Source organism: Carlito syrichta, unplaced genomic scaffold (assembly GCF_000164805.1).
Source record: "Carlito syrichta isolate Samal-C Ts95f unplaced genomic scaffold, Tarsius_syrichta-2.0.1 Scaffold314761, whole genome shotgun sequence".
Taxonomy (NCBI): Eukaryota; Metazoa; Chordata; class Mammalia; order Primates; family Tarsiidae; genus Carlito; species Carlito syrichta.
In genome coordinates this window covers 142,059-156,436 of record NW_007258857.1, presented here as the reverse complement: position 1 = coordinate 156,436, position 14,378 = coordinate 142,059, and the positions used below count along the sequence as shown (strand labels likewise).

The 14,378-nt window shown below is 39.6% G+C and overlaps 1 protein-coding gene across 2 annotated transcripts in view; it reads left to right on the top strand.

Moving 5' to 3' along the window:
* Nucleotides 1-12,649: 12,649 nt before the first annotated feature.
* Nucleotides 12,650-14,378, top strand: part of ATP7A (ATPase copper transporting alpha) — a 120,520-nt gene continuing 118,791 nt past the window's right edge. For both annotated transcript variants that reach the window (XM_021719491.1, XM_021719490.1), the window contains exon 1: nt 12,650-12,787. In XM_021719491.1, the coding sequence (XP_021575166.1) occupies nt 12,668-12,787 (120 nt within the window). In that variant the 5' untranslated portion in view covers nt 12,650-12,667. The remainder of the gene's footprint in view (nt 12,788-14,378) is intronic.

Sequence of the window (14,378 nt, the reverse complement as noted above, 5' to 3'; positions counted from 1 at the left end):
CCTGTTTCAATCTTCTGCATGTGGTCAGCCAGTTTTCCCAGCACCATTTACTGAATTCGTTCTCCTCTCCCCAGTGGTGGGTGGTGGAGGCTTTGTTGAAGATGAGTTGGTTGAGAAATTGAGGTTTTGCTTCTGGAATCTCAATTCTATTCCATTGGTCTGTATGCCTGTTCCTGCACCAATACCAAGCTGTTTCGATTATTGTAGCTCTATAGTAAAGTTTCACATCTGGTAGTGTGATACCTCCTGCTTTGCTTTTTTGGCTGAGGATTGTTCTGGCTATTCTTGGTCATTTGTGTTTCCATATGAATTCCTGTATTGTTTTTTCTAGCTCTGAGAAGAATGTTGCTGGTAATTGGATGGGTATTGCATTAAATCTGTAGATTGCCTTAGGTAGAATGGACATCTTTATAATGTTGATTCTTCCAATCCATGAGCATGGGATATTTTTCCACTTGTTTGTGTCGTCCTTGATTTCCTTGAGGAGTGTTTTGTAATTTTCATTGTAAGGGTCTTTCACATCTCTGGTTAGGAAGATGCCAAGGTATTTCATTTTTTTTGTGGCTATTGTCAATGGGATTGTGTTTTTTATTTGGGTTTCTGTTTGTTTATTATTGGTGTAAAGAAATGCGATTGTCTTTTGCACATTTATTTTATACCCTGAGACTTTGCCAAAGTCCTTTATTCATGCAAGGAGGCTTTTGACAGATTCTCTTGGGTTTTCAAAGTACACAATCATATCATCAGCAAAGAGGGATACCTTGACTTCCTCTTTTGCTATTTGGATACCCCTGATTGCCTTCTCTTTTCTAATTTCTCCAGCTAGGAATTCCAATACTATATTGAACAGGAGGGGAGAGAGTGGGCATCCTTGTCTTTTTCTAGTTTTCAGGGAAAATGGTTCCAATTTTTGTCTGTTTAGGAGTATGCTAGCTGTGGATTGCTCATAGATGGCTTTTACTATTTTGAGGTATGTTCCATGTATGCCTAGGTGTTCGAGGGTTTTTATCAGGAAGGGGTGCTGGATTTTATCAAAAGTTTTTCTGCATTTAATGATATAATCATGCGGTTTTTGGCTGACGTCTGTTGATGTATTTAATTACATTTATTGTCTTACGAATGTTGAATCAGCCTTGCGTCCCAGGGATGAAGCCTACTTGGTCATCATGGATGATTTTTGAGATGTGTTGTTCAATCCAGTTTGCTAGGATCTTGTTGAGAATTTTGGCATCTATGTTCATCAGAGATATTGGACTGTAGTTCTCTTTCTTTGTTGGATCTTTACCTGGCTTGGGTATCAATGTGATGTTAGCTTCATAAAATGATTTGGGGAGAGTTCCATCTTTCTCAATCCCCAGAAATACCTTCAGTAGGATTGGGATCAGCTCCTTCTTAAATGTCTTGTAGAATTCTTAAATGTCTTGTAGAGCTGGTCCAGGGCTTTTTTTTGTAGGTAGTTTTCTTATTACATAGTCAATTTCCTTGATTGTTATTGGTCTATTTAGGGTCTCAATTTCTTCTTGTTTCAACCTAAGCAGGTTGTGTGATATCAGAAAGTCTTCCATTTCCTTAAGGTTTTCCAGTTTGTTTCCATACAGGTGTACATACTAGTCTCTAATGATCTGTTGTATTTCTTCTGGGTCAGATTTGACTTCTTCTTTTGTGTTTCTGATTGTATTTATTTGGGCATTTTATCTTTTTTTCTTGGTCAGTCTAGCTAAGGGACCACTGATCTTGTTTATCCTTTCAAAGAACCAGCTTTTTGTTTCATTGATTTTTTTTGTATTGTCTTTTTGTCTTCTATGTCCCAGATTTGGGCTTTTATTTTGGTGATTTGTAATCTTCAGCTCCAGTTAGGGTTTTGGTGGTCTTGCTTTTCCAGCTTCCTAAGGTGACTTGTTAGGCTGTTGATTTGTGATCCTTCCATTTTCTTCATGTACGTTTGTAGGAATATGAATTCCCCTCTTACTACAGCTTTCATGGCGTCCCAGAGATTTTGGTAAGAGGTGTCTTCATTTTCATTTGTTTCCAGGTATCTTTTAATCTCTGCTTTGATTTCATTGTTGACCCAGGTGTTGTTTAGCATCATGCTGTTTAGTTTCCATGTCTTTGTGTGTTTGGGTGGGGAGCTTGTTGGTGTTGATGTTTATTCTTATTCCACTGTGGTCTGAGAAGGTGCATGACAAATTTCAATCTTTTGAAATTTGTTTATTCTTGTTTATTGCCAAGTATGTGGTCGATCTTAGAGTACATTCCATGCGGTGCTGAGTAGAATGTATATTCTGTGGTCGTTGGGTGGAGTGTTCTGTAGGTATCAATTAAGTCCATTTGGTCAAGAGTCACATTGAGGTTCCGGATCTCATTGCTGATTTTTTGTCCTGATGATCTGTCTAGGGTTGTGAGTGGGGTATTAAAGTCCCCAGTTATGATGGTGTTAGAGTCAATATCTTTCTTTAGTTTTCCTAGAAGCTGCTTTATGTAAGTTGACGCTCCTATGTTGGGTGCAAATATGTTCAGGATAGATATTTCTTGTTGATGGAGTGAACCTTTTATCATTATGTAGTGGCCCTCTGAATCTTTTTTAATTTTTGATAGCTTAAATGGTATTTTGTCTGAAATTAGGATCGCGACTCCTCCTTTCTTTTGTGTTCCATTTGCCTGAAAATTTGTTTCCCATCCTCTTACTTTTGTCTGTGCATGTCCTTTCCAGTGAGATGGGTCTCTTGAAGGTAGTATATTGTTGCCTGGTGATATTTTATGCATTTTGCCATTCTATGTCTTTTCAATGGTGCATTTAGTCCATTCATATTCAGGCTAATTATTGAAATGTGAGAGTTGGTCCCTCATAGAATTCTTATAGAGTTGTTGTTCTTCCACTTGGTTTTTTGTCTTTCTTTTGGCTTTGGGATTGGTTCATGTGTATTTTATTCTTTTTCCTGTACTCTTGTGAAGAATGTTGTTCTTTTTTCCTTTTCTTCTGTGTTTAGTACTTTCTTAAGTGTTTCATGTAGACGTGGTCTGGTGGCAGCGTAAGTCTTAGGGATTGGATATCTGAGAAAGATTTTAATTCTCCCTCACTGATGAAACTTAGCTTGACCAGGTAGGTTATTCTTGGTTGAAATTGTTTATCTTTTAGGAATTTGAAGATAGGGCTCCAATCTCTCCTAGCCTGCAGGGTTTCTGTAGATAAATCTGCTCTATTCCAATTGATCCTCCATGGTAGGTGATCTAGCCTTTTTCTCTTGCTGCCTTTAGGATTTTTTCGTTTATACCTACTTTGTTTAGGCAAATTATTATGTGTCTGGGGGTTGGTCTTCTCATTTGTTGTCATACAGGGGTTCTCTGAATCTCTTGTGTTTGAATTTTTGCATCACTGATTAGATACGGAAAGTTTTCTTGAATAATCTCATGGAAAGTTTGTTCCAGTGTTGTCTCTGTCTCTCTTTCCGCTTCAGGAAGGCCAATTACCCTTAGGTTCTGTCTCTTGAAGTAATCGCTCATCTCTTGAATGTTTTGTTCTGTCTTTTTAAGCTTGTTTTCTGTGTTTTTAACAGTTTGGGTTAATTCTACATTTTGGTCCTCAAGCTCTGAGATTCTTTCTTCTGCTTGACTAATTCTGCTTTCCTTGCTTATCAGTTTGTTATTTATTTTATTCACAGTATTCTTTATTACTGTTATCTCAGTTATCAACTCCTTCCTAGTTTCTTACTGTCTCTCCTCAATTCTTTTTAATCTCTCCATTAATGTCTTGATATCTAGGTTTGTAGTTTGAGACCAGTCTTTCTGGGGGCTCTTCATTGTTTGCATTCTGAAGTCAGTTTTCTCAGCGTCTGCCCTCCTAGGGGTCTGGGAGAGACCCATATTCTTCTTTTGGTTTTTCTTCATTTGTGTATATTTTTTTCTCTCTCCCCCTTCCCTCCCCTTCTTTAATTCTGTTTTTCAGGGAAGGTGAGGTTGCTTTTGCTTCGCTTGTGCAATCTTCTGTTCTTCCTTATGAGGGTCCTCTGGCTTTGTTCACTTTTGAGGCTGAAGTGTGGGCTGGGGTCTGTACTTTCTGCAGTTTTGAGGTTTAATTGAGGGGGATGCTGTGATTCAGAATCTATCCGCTGATTCCAGTATCCACCAACAGGTGTATGGGCACACTGGAACCTATTTCCCACTGCCTTACAATCTGTCTGTGCAGTAGTATGTAGGTTTGTCCCTGGAAGAAAAGGAGGTACAAAAGAGGAAGATAATGGAGGAAGGAGGGGTCAGTAGGAAGTTAGAAAGAGAGAAGAGTGAGAGGGAAAACAGACATACATACCAACTAACAGGTGAAAAAGAGACACAAGGCTAGAGAAAAGTGAAAAAAATATGCACACAAAATTTCCTTAAGAATACTGGTAGCTACACAAAGACAGACCAATAAAATCATGCCTTTTGATGCATTTTCCCTAACACAAACAGATAGAGTAAGTCAGAAAACAAACAAAAGTGAGCAAAACAGTCAAAATGATAAAATTAGAAGTCAAAATAAGAAATCAGACTAGCTCTGGAATCTTTCCTGAGTGTCTAAAGTCGCTTCAGCTCTGATCTCCAGCCTCTCCCCTTTGCTTTCATTGCAGACAGCTAGAGTTACTTGCAGCTTGGGTTTGTTCTTTTAGCCTGCTGCCTAGGAGGTCTGCAATGCTTAGTTGCCTTTGTCTGATTCAGCGTAGGGGAGGGGCTTTGTCTCCTGTTTTCCAATGTTACCCTAGGAACTGAGGTGGAGGCTGCTTGTAGGTGGGTGGGGCAATGCAAATCTCTGCCTGGAGAATGGCCAAGGTGGCAGCTTCTCTTTCATGGATCCTTTCTCTCTGCTCATCTGGGTCCCTGGGTGATCCACTGTGATGGGCTGTGGTGGTGTGCGAGGCATTGGGGATCAGCTGCACGGCTGGGTGCTGGATCCAGGGTGCCACCAGCAGGCTGGGGTGGAGGAGGGAGTGGGGAGTTCCCTTCTCTGGAGCTGAGAGCCTCCGATCAGCAACTCCTTAAGATATGCTGTTCCCTTACACAAGCATGGGGTCGGACGCTGGGTGCCTCAGCCGGGGTGGGCCCAGAGCTCCAGAGTGCCAAAGGGCAGGTGGTGAACAGCAAGAGTGGCCCTGGGCTCCTCACAGGGTACTTCAGCCAGAAATGGAGCCAGTATCTCTGAGAGGCGGGTGCCCAGAGCCTCCCTGGGTGACCGGCGGTTCGGTGCTGGGTACGGGGCGAGACAATGTAGCCAGGGAGGGAACCGAGACCCGAGACTCCCGCGCTGGCGGGGGTCACGTATAGTGAAGTAACAGCAGCGGGGGGTGCAACATCTGGCCCTGCGTGGGACCGAGGGTCCCCGGGCCTCGGACCGGTGCGGCTGGCGTTGGGCAGGGGGGTAGGGGAAGGAAAGTCAGAGTCTTTTTGGGAACTCATGTTTGGAGAATCTCACAATTCCACCTATGCTGTCACCATCTTACCGGAACTCTCTCTTTTTTTTAACTTTTAAATTTTTTTAATTTTAAAATTGTTGGGTAAAATTCAGTGTTAGGTATACAAATATTCATTGTGCAGGTACCCTTGTTGATGAGGTGTGCTCCTCCTTCCCCAGGTAGATTTCCACTACTGTCAATCCCAACTCCCTGCCCCCTCTCCCCCCCACAGTTTCCTGCTAGTGTCAATCCTTTTCTTATAGTATTATGATAGTTTTTTAGGATCCACTTTTGAGTGAGAACATGTGATACTCAGTTCTTTGTTTCTGTGAAAGATCACTCAGTATTATAGATTCTTGATTCCATCCAGGTTGCTTCAAAGTTCATGATTTTGTTCTTCTTTATGGCTGCATAATATTCCATTGTATATATGTATTACATTTTAAAAATTCAGTCCTCTTTTGATGGGCAGCACGGTTGGTTACATGGTCTTGCTATTGTGAACCATGCTGCAATAAACATATGTGTGCAGATATCTTTTTTATAGAGTGATTTGAGTTCTTTTGGGTATATTCCCAGTAGGGGGATTGTGGGGTCATATGGAAGGTCGATTTTTAGAAGTTTTAGGAATTGCCACGCTGTTTTCCACAGAGGCTGCACTAGTTTACATTCCCATCAACAGTGTAGAAGTGTTCCCTTTTCACCACATTCTTTCTAGCATCTGTTATTTTTTGAGTTATTGATGATGGTCATCCTGACTGGTGTTAGGTGGTATCTCAGTATAGTTTTAATTTGCATCTCCTTGGTGACTAGTGAGGCTGAACATTTTTTCATGTATCTGTTGGCTGCTCTATGTATCTGTGTCTTCTTTTGAGAAGTGTCTATTCATATCTTTTGTCCACTTTGTAATGGGGCTGTTTGTTTTTTTCTTTTCAGCATGTTTTAGTTCCTTGTAGATCCTTGATGTTAGGCCTTTGTGAGACATGGAGTTGGCAAATATTTTTTCCAGTATGTGGGCTGTCTCCCTGCTCTCTTGATGGCTTCTTTTGCTTTGCAAAAGCTTGTCAGTTTGATGAGGTCCCACTTGTCTATGTTATCTCTTATGGCATGGGCACTTTGGGTTTTGATCAGGAATTGGTTGCTAGTTCCAACTTCTATAAGGGTGTCTCCTGCATTTTCTAAGGTTCTTACAGATAGAGGTTTTACATTTACGTCTGTGATCCATTTAGGTAGGAGTCTTGTTTTAGTCTTCTGCATTTGGTCAGCCAGCTTTTCCAGCACCATTTACTGAATCGATTCTCCTCTCCCCAGTGGTTGGTGTGGAGGCTTTGTTTAAGATGAGTTGGTTCAGAAATTGAGGTTTTGCTTCTGGGATCTCTGTTCTTTTCCATTGGTCTATATGCCTGTTCTTGTACCAGTGCCCGGCTGTTTTGATTTTTGTAGCTTTATAATAAATCTTAAAGTCTGGCAGTGTGATACCTCCCTCTTTGTTTTCTTTTGCTGAAGATTGTTTTGTCTATTCATGGTCATTTATGTTTCATATGAATTCCTGTATTGTCTTTTCCAAGTCTTAGAAGAATGCTGCTGGTAATTTAATGGGTATTGTCTTAAATCTGTAGATTGGTCCAGGCTCGGTGGCTCAGCCTATAATCCCAGCACTTTGTGAGGCCAAGGCGAGTGGATTGCCTGAGCTCGCAGTTTCGAGACCAGCTTGGGCAACTTGGTGAGACCTCATCTCTACAATCAATCAAAAATTAGCCGGGTGTGGTAGTGTGCGCCTGTAGTTCTGGCTACTTGGAAGACTGAGGCGGAATGATTGCTGGAGCCCAGCAGGTTGACACTCGACGCTGTGTCGACCATGAGTGTGCCACTGCACTGCAGCAGAGTGAGACTCCAACTAAAAAAAAAGGTCTGTAGATTGCCTTGGGTAGAATGGACATCTTAACAATGCTGATTCTTCCAATCCATGAGCGTGGAATATTTTTCCATTTGTTGTGTCGTTTTTTATTTCTTTGAGCAGTGTTTTGTGGTTTTCCTTGTAAAGGTCTTTCACATTAGGAAGATGCCAAGGCATTTGATTTTTTTTGTGCCTATTGTTTGTGTGATTGTGATTTATATTTGGGTTTCTGTTTATTTATTGTTGGAATATAGAAATGCAACTATTTTTACACATTTATTTTATACCCTGAAACTTTTCCAAATTCCGTTTTCAACCCAAGGAGGTTTTTGAAAGATTCTCTTGGGTTTTCAAAGTATTGCATCATGTCATCTGCAAAGAGGGATAACTTGACTTCTTCTTTTCCTATTTGGAAGCCCCTGATCTCCTTATCTTGTCTGATTGCTCTAACTAGGACTTGTAAAACTATGTTGAAACGGAGAAACGAGAGTGGGCATCCTTGTCTTTTTCCAGTTTTCAGGGGAAATATTTCCAATTTCTGTCTGTTTAGCAGTATGCTGACTGTGGGTTTCTTGTAGATGGCTCTTACTATTTTGAGGTATGTTCCATCTATGCCTAGATTTTTGAGGGTTTTTATCAAGAAAAAAGGTGCTGGATTTTATCAAAAGCTTTTTCCACATCTAATGATATAATCATGTGGTTTTGTCTTTACATCTGTTAATGTATTTAATTGCATTTATGGTCTTGCACATGTTGAACTAGCCCTGCATCCCGAGGATGAAGCCTACTTGATCATGGCAGGTGAATTTTTAGATGTGTTGTTGAATCTGGTTTGCCAGAATCTTGTTGAGGATTTTAGCATCTATGTTCATCAAGGATATTGTCCTGTAGTTCTTGATCTTTGTTGGATTCTTACCTAGTTTGGGTATCAATGTGATGTTAGTTTCATAAAAATATTTGGGGAGAGATCCATCTTTCTCAGTTGTCTGGTATACTTTTTGGTCCAGGGCTTTTTTGGGTAGGTATAAACTAAATCAGTTGTACTACTTCTTCCCTTATTCAAAGATTCAGCTTTTATCCTAATGGCAGCAGCTGTTTTGGTTAGAGGAAGGAAGACAGAGTTTGTCCGAGGAGGGACTGCTTATTTTTACATATAGATTGTTTGCAATTCATATATTATGAGCATGTGAAAATCTTTGCCAGTGTTGTTCATTAGAGGTCATGATTTTGATTTACCTTGAAAATAGTCTGCTTCAAGTCATTAGAAATGAAAAGTAGACAAAATATTCCTTTATATAGATAATGTAAGTCTGTGAAAAAATAGATAATACTTTAATGGTAGTTTCTAAAGAAGAATCAGACATAACTGAATTATTAGCTATTCCATATAAAATAGCCTTAACTATAACCTTAAAAGCAAATAACACTAATAGACTAATAAATATGAGTCTATTTCAAATCAAGTCACATTATAATTTTTTTTTTGAGTTGGAGTCTCACTCCGTCACCCAGGCTGGAGTTCAGTGGTGAGAACACTCATGGGCACCCCAGTGTCTACCTGCTGGGCTGTGACGATCCTTCTTCCTCAGCCTTCTAAGTAGCTGGAACTATGGACGCATGCTACCACACCCAGCTAATTTTTGATTTATTGTAGAGACAAGGTCTTGCCAAGTTTCCCGGGCTGGTCTCGAACCTGTGGTCTCAGGAAATCCACTTGCCTTGGCCTCCCAATGTTCTGGGATTACAGGCTGAGCCACTGATCCCGGCCCACATTATAAATTGCAACTGTTATAGAATTAGTGCTAGTTGAAATTAACACCAAAAGACATGGGCCTAGGATGAATTTTTCCTTTATTTGTCTAATTTTTTTTTTTTTTGAGTTGGAGTTTCACTCCGTCACCCAGACTGGAGTGCAGTGGCTGCTTCTGGCCACCGCAGCCTCGACCTGCTGGGCTCCGGCAATCCTTCCGCCTCAGCGTTCCGAGTAACCAGAATTACAGGCGCACGCTAGCATGCCTGGCTAATTTTTGATTTATTGTAGAGATGAGGTCATGCCAAGTTGCCCACGCGGGTCTCAAACCCGTGGGCTCAGGCAGTCCACTCACCTCAGCCTCCCAAAGGCGCGGGATTACAGGCTGAGCCACCGAGCCTGGCTTATTTGTCTAATATTTTTACATTTTAAAAAGTAAGGCAACCCCCTTAGGTCCCCTCCCACTGTGGGAGCTTTTCTGTCCTCTTAATAACACCTGCTTTCTTTAAAAAAAAAAGAAAAGTAATAGTGGCAACAAAAGAGAAAATACATAAATTGGACTTATTCAGAATTAAAAACTTGTGCATCAAGGGACACTATGAGCTTAGACAACATAGCAAAACATCTTCTCTACAAAAAAAAAATGTTGGCACACACCTATAGTGCTAGCTGAGTTGGGGGGATTGCTGGGCCCAAGAGGTTGAGGCTGCAATGAACCATGATCATGCCACTGTACTCCAGCCTGGGCTGCAGAGTGAGACCCTGACTCAAAAAAAGGACACTATGAAGAGGTTGGGAAGGCAACAAACCAAGTAAAAAGTATTTTAAAATCATATGTTTGATAAGGGATTAATATCCAGATATATACAGAACCCCTGCAGCTCCACAACAGCAACAACAAAAACAACAACAAAAACCCTACTAAAAATGGGTAGAGTACTTGAATAGACATTTCTTCAAGGATATACACAAATAGCCAATAAGCAAATGAAAAGGTGCTTGACATCATTAGTAATCAGGAAAATGTGAATCAAAACCACAATGAGATACCCACTAGGATGGCTAGAATAAAAAATTAGAGCATAACAAGTATTAGTGAGAACTGAAGCAATTGGAAGCCTCATACACTGCTGGTAGGAGTATAAAGTGGTACATCCACTTTGGAAAACAGTCTGGCAGTTCCTCAAACAGTTAAACACAGAGTTATGTAACCCAGCAAGTCCATTCTTAGATATTACCTAAAATAAATGAAAACACAAAAATTTGTACAAGAATGTTTAAAGCAGAATTATTCATAATAGTCAAAAAGTGGAAACAATCCATATGTTCATCAGTTGACAAATGGATAAGCAAAATATGTCATATTCATATAATGGGATCTTATTCAGCCATAAAAAGAATAATGTACTGATATGTCCTATAACATGAATGAATATTGAAAACATGCTACATGAGAGAAGCCAGTCACAAAAGACCACATATTATATGATTCCATTCTATGAAATGTTCAAAAGAAGAAAATCTATACAGACAGAATGTAGGTTAGTGGTTGCCTAGGACTGAAGGCTTAGGAGATGGTGAATGATAGCTAAAGGATACAGGTTTTGTGTGTGTGCGCGGGTGGTAATAAAAATGTTCTAAAATTAACTGTGGTGACGGTCGCACCGGTCTGTGAATATACTAACAACTATTGAATTCTACACTTTAAATGTGTGAATTATATGATGTATGAACTAAATCTCAATGATGCTGTTTTTTAACTGGTACTGGGAGAATGGGACGGGCACATGTAAAAGACTATGCATTGGATCCTTACCATATATCATATATAACAATTAACTCATAATGGATTAAAGACCTAAATGTGAGCCAAAGCCACAAAAATTCTTAGAGGAAAACATAAGTGTAAATCTTCGTAACTTTGGATATAGCAATGATTCCTTAGATATGACAACAAAAACAAGCAACAAAAGAAAAAAATAGTTAAATCGAACTTCATAAAAATCAAAAGCTTTTGAGATTCATGGATACTATCAAGAAAGTGAAAAGAATAAAGTACTGATACATTCCATACATTAATTTACTTTGAAAACATTATGCTAAGTGAAAGTATCCAGACACTAAAGGACACATATTGAATGAATCCATTTATTTATATAAAGTGACCAGTATAGACAAATTCATAGAGATAGGAAGGAAGTAAATTAGTGTTTACTTCCCAGGAGGCCCAGGAGGTCGCAGCTGTGGTGAGCCATGATCATGCCACTACACTCCAGCCTGAGTTACAGACGGAGGTCCTGACTCAAAAAAAAAGGAAGAGTATATTTGAGTAAAGACTTGAAGGAGACGAGGAAGTTAGCCAAGTAGATATCTGTAAGATGAAAGTCCCAAACCAAGGGAATAGCTAAAACAAAGACCTTGAGGCAGGAATCACCCAGCCATAAGGAACAGCAAGAGGCCAGTGTTACCTGGCACAGAGGTAGGTTGGTGAGTGTTAGAAGAGGAGGTCAAACAAAACCGGCCTGGCGGGTCTTTAAAGCTTGCAGCTTGGCTTTCAAAAGGAAATACCTTTAACAACTACCAACCCCCCTTTCTGCCACAGGGTTAGTGGGAGACATTCTGTCATCCCAGGTGATTGCCATGGGGCCAACTGCTGATTCCGAAGCAGCTACTCATGTGTTTCTGCATTCATTCACTCAATCATACAAGAAATATAGTTGACTATTTGCCGCATTCTGTCACATTCCCCCCTTGATGCTTGATCTTTTATGGATCTAAAGCATCATTATCCTTAATGTGGTACATCAACATTATATGGCCAGAGACTGATAGCTCTCATGGAAATGCAAAAGAGTAACTAATTCACAGACTTATCCAAAACCCCTTTTGAAGTTGACGGTTTACAGACCCTGCTGCCTTGCATTTCCTGGAGACCATTTGTTCTTTGAAAAACCTGATTTTGCTGAGTACAACCTTGTAAGATTCCAAAGAGAATGATTAATCACGCAACACGACCCCCTCCCTTACCTAAATAAGGGTATAAAACCCCTCTTCTTCCATTCTGCGGGGCTTGACCTGGAAGCATTAGTCCCTCGAGCCTGCTGAGCCAGCCAGTGTAATAAAGCGCCACTTCCTATAAAAAAAAAAAGAAGAGGAGGTCAGAGAGGTAAATTTGAAGGGGGGCAGGTATGGTTCATGTAGCAACTCGTTTGCTGTTGTATGGATTTCTGGCAATTTTAATTCGTTTTTAATTATGTCTACTTCTAAATATTAAATGAGATTATGTATGGGAAAAGTTTTAGTAATTAGGAAAGCACTCTATGAGGGCTAGTTACTTTTATTTAAAAGTAATAAAAATTAAATTAATTAAATTAAAATTTTTGCTTTCAGTTAACATTATCATGAAAACAACTTTCCTTTACCTCATCAAAGGGTGACGAAAGCATTTTCTTAAGCAAACAGAAAAGAATGTTCGCCATATTTTATTACTAGCACATTTTTAGTTGGGGAGATGGGGAAAAGTTAAGGTAAGATTATTTTCATGGATGAAATTAATGAGTTTATTGCTTCTGACAGGAATGTAAAGAAGAAATAAAAATGGATCCAAGAAAAGGTGTGAATTCTGTTATCATCTCTGTTGAGGGGATGACTTGCAATTCCTGTGTTTGTTCCATTGAGCAGCAGATTGGAAAAGTGAATGGTGTACATCACATTAAAGTAAGTTACTCTTTAGAAATTGAAGTCAAATGCTGGTGACTAGGATTCTTCTAGGTATTACTTTTAACACTGAGATGGAAACAGATACATTGACACATTTGGCAATAAAGGCTTCTAGCCCTGGAAGCCAAATAAGTTTTCTTTTCCCATTAATTCCTTTTTTTTTTTTTTTTTGAGTTGGATTCTCACTCTGTCACCCAAGCTGGAGTGTAGTGGCATGATCATAACGATCACAGCTCATGACAGCCTCAACCTCCTGTACTCAGGCGATCCTTTCATCTCAGCGTCCTGAGTAGCTGAGATTACAGGCGTGCACTGCCACACCTGGCTAATTTTTTAAAAAACGAGCTTTCGCTATGTTACTAAGTCTAGTCTTGAACTACTAGGCTCAAGCAATCCGCCAACTTCAGCCTCCTAAAGTGCTGGATTTACAGATATGAGTCACTACATTGGCCCTAACTTCTCTTATTATAAAAAGAAATAATATATATTTTTCAATGTAAAACATTTGACTGAACACATGGAATCTTGACATTATTGTGGTTGTATATGTATAGATTTACATTTTATAAGTATATGCATATATACTTATACTTTTTTTTTTTGAGTCAGGGTTTCACTCTGTTGCTCAGGCAGGAGTGCAGTGGTACCATCCTGTTTTACCGCAGCCTTGACCTCCTGGGCTCAGGCCATCCTTCCTCCTCAGCCTCCCAAGTAGCTGAGACTATAGGCGTGTACCACTTCCTCTGGCTAATTTTTTGATTTTTTTGTAGAGATGTTGTCTTGCTATGTTGCCTAGGCTTGTCTTGAACTCCTAAGTTCAAGCAATTCTTCTACCTCAGCCTTCCAAAGTGCTAGGAACAGGCATGAGCCATCATGCCTACTCCCTTATCTACTTATACTTTTTATTACAATGAATCTCATACTGATCTAAAATATATGTTCTCAGATAATAGGTTTAGGATTTTTTTCTTTGTCTTTTATAACTTGGTGATTATTTTGCAATTAAACATTGAAATGAAAGTGTCTAGAAAATTACTAGTACACCTTGTATGTTATGCCTAAAGAAGACCACATTATTATGTAATACTCCTTGAGCATCAATAACATTCTAAATATACTGTGGTTGAAGATGCAGTTCACATTATAAAAAAGCCCTCTGAAGACTGCATGAATCTTGAAGACTATGGCTAATTATAAGAATTTTTTTTGAGTTGTAGTCTCAAAAAAAATTTTCTTTTAATTTTATTTTTTTGTTGCCCAGGCTGGAGTATAGCGGCATGCTTATGGCCACCACAGGCTCAACCTGCTGGGCTTAGGCAATCCTTCTGCCTTGACCTTCCAAGTAGCTGAAGAATCTTTATATGTACGAAAGGGAACTCCCAAAAAAATTGGAATTATTTTTTGGAGAGTGGGCCCCTTGTGCTACAGGCTTCTCCCACTAGATAAGAGTTCTAGGAACTCATTGATATCAGCATATCAACTGGTGTTGTTGTGAGAGGCTGCGTTCATCTTCAGTGAATTTTTTTTTGGAGGTTCTTTCAATGTGTTTGCTCATTTCATGATGGGTGATTTACGAGCACACCTGTCC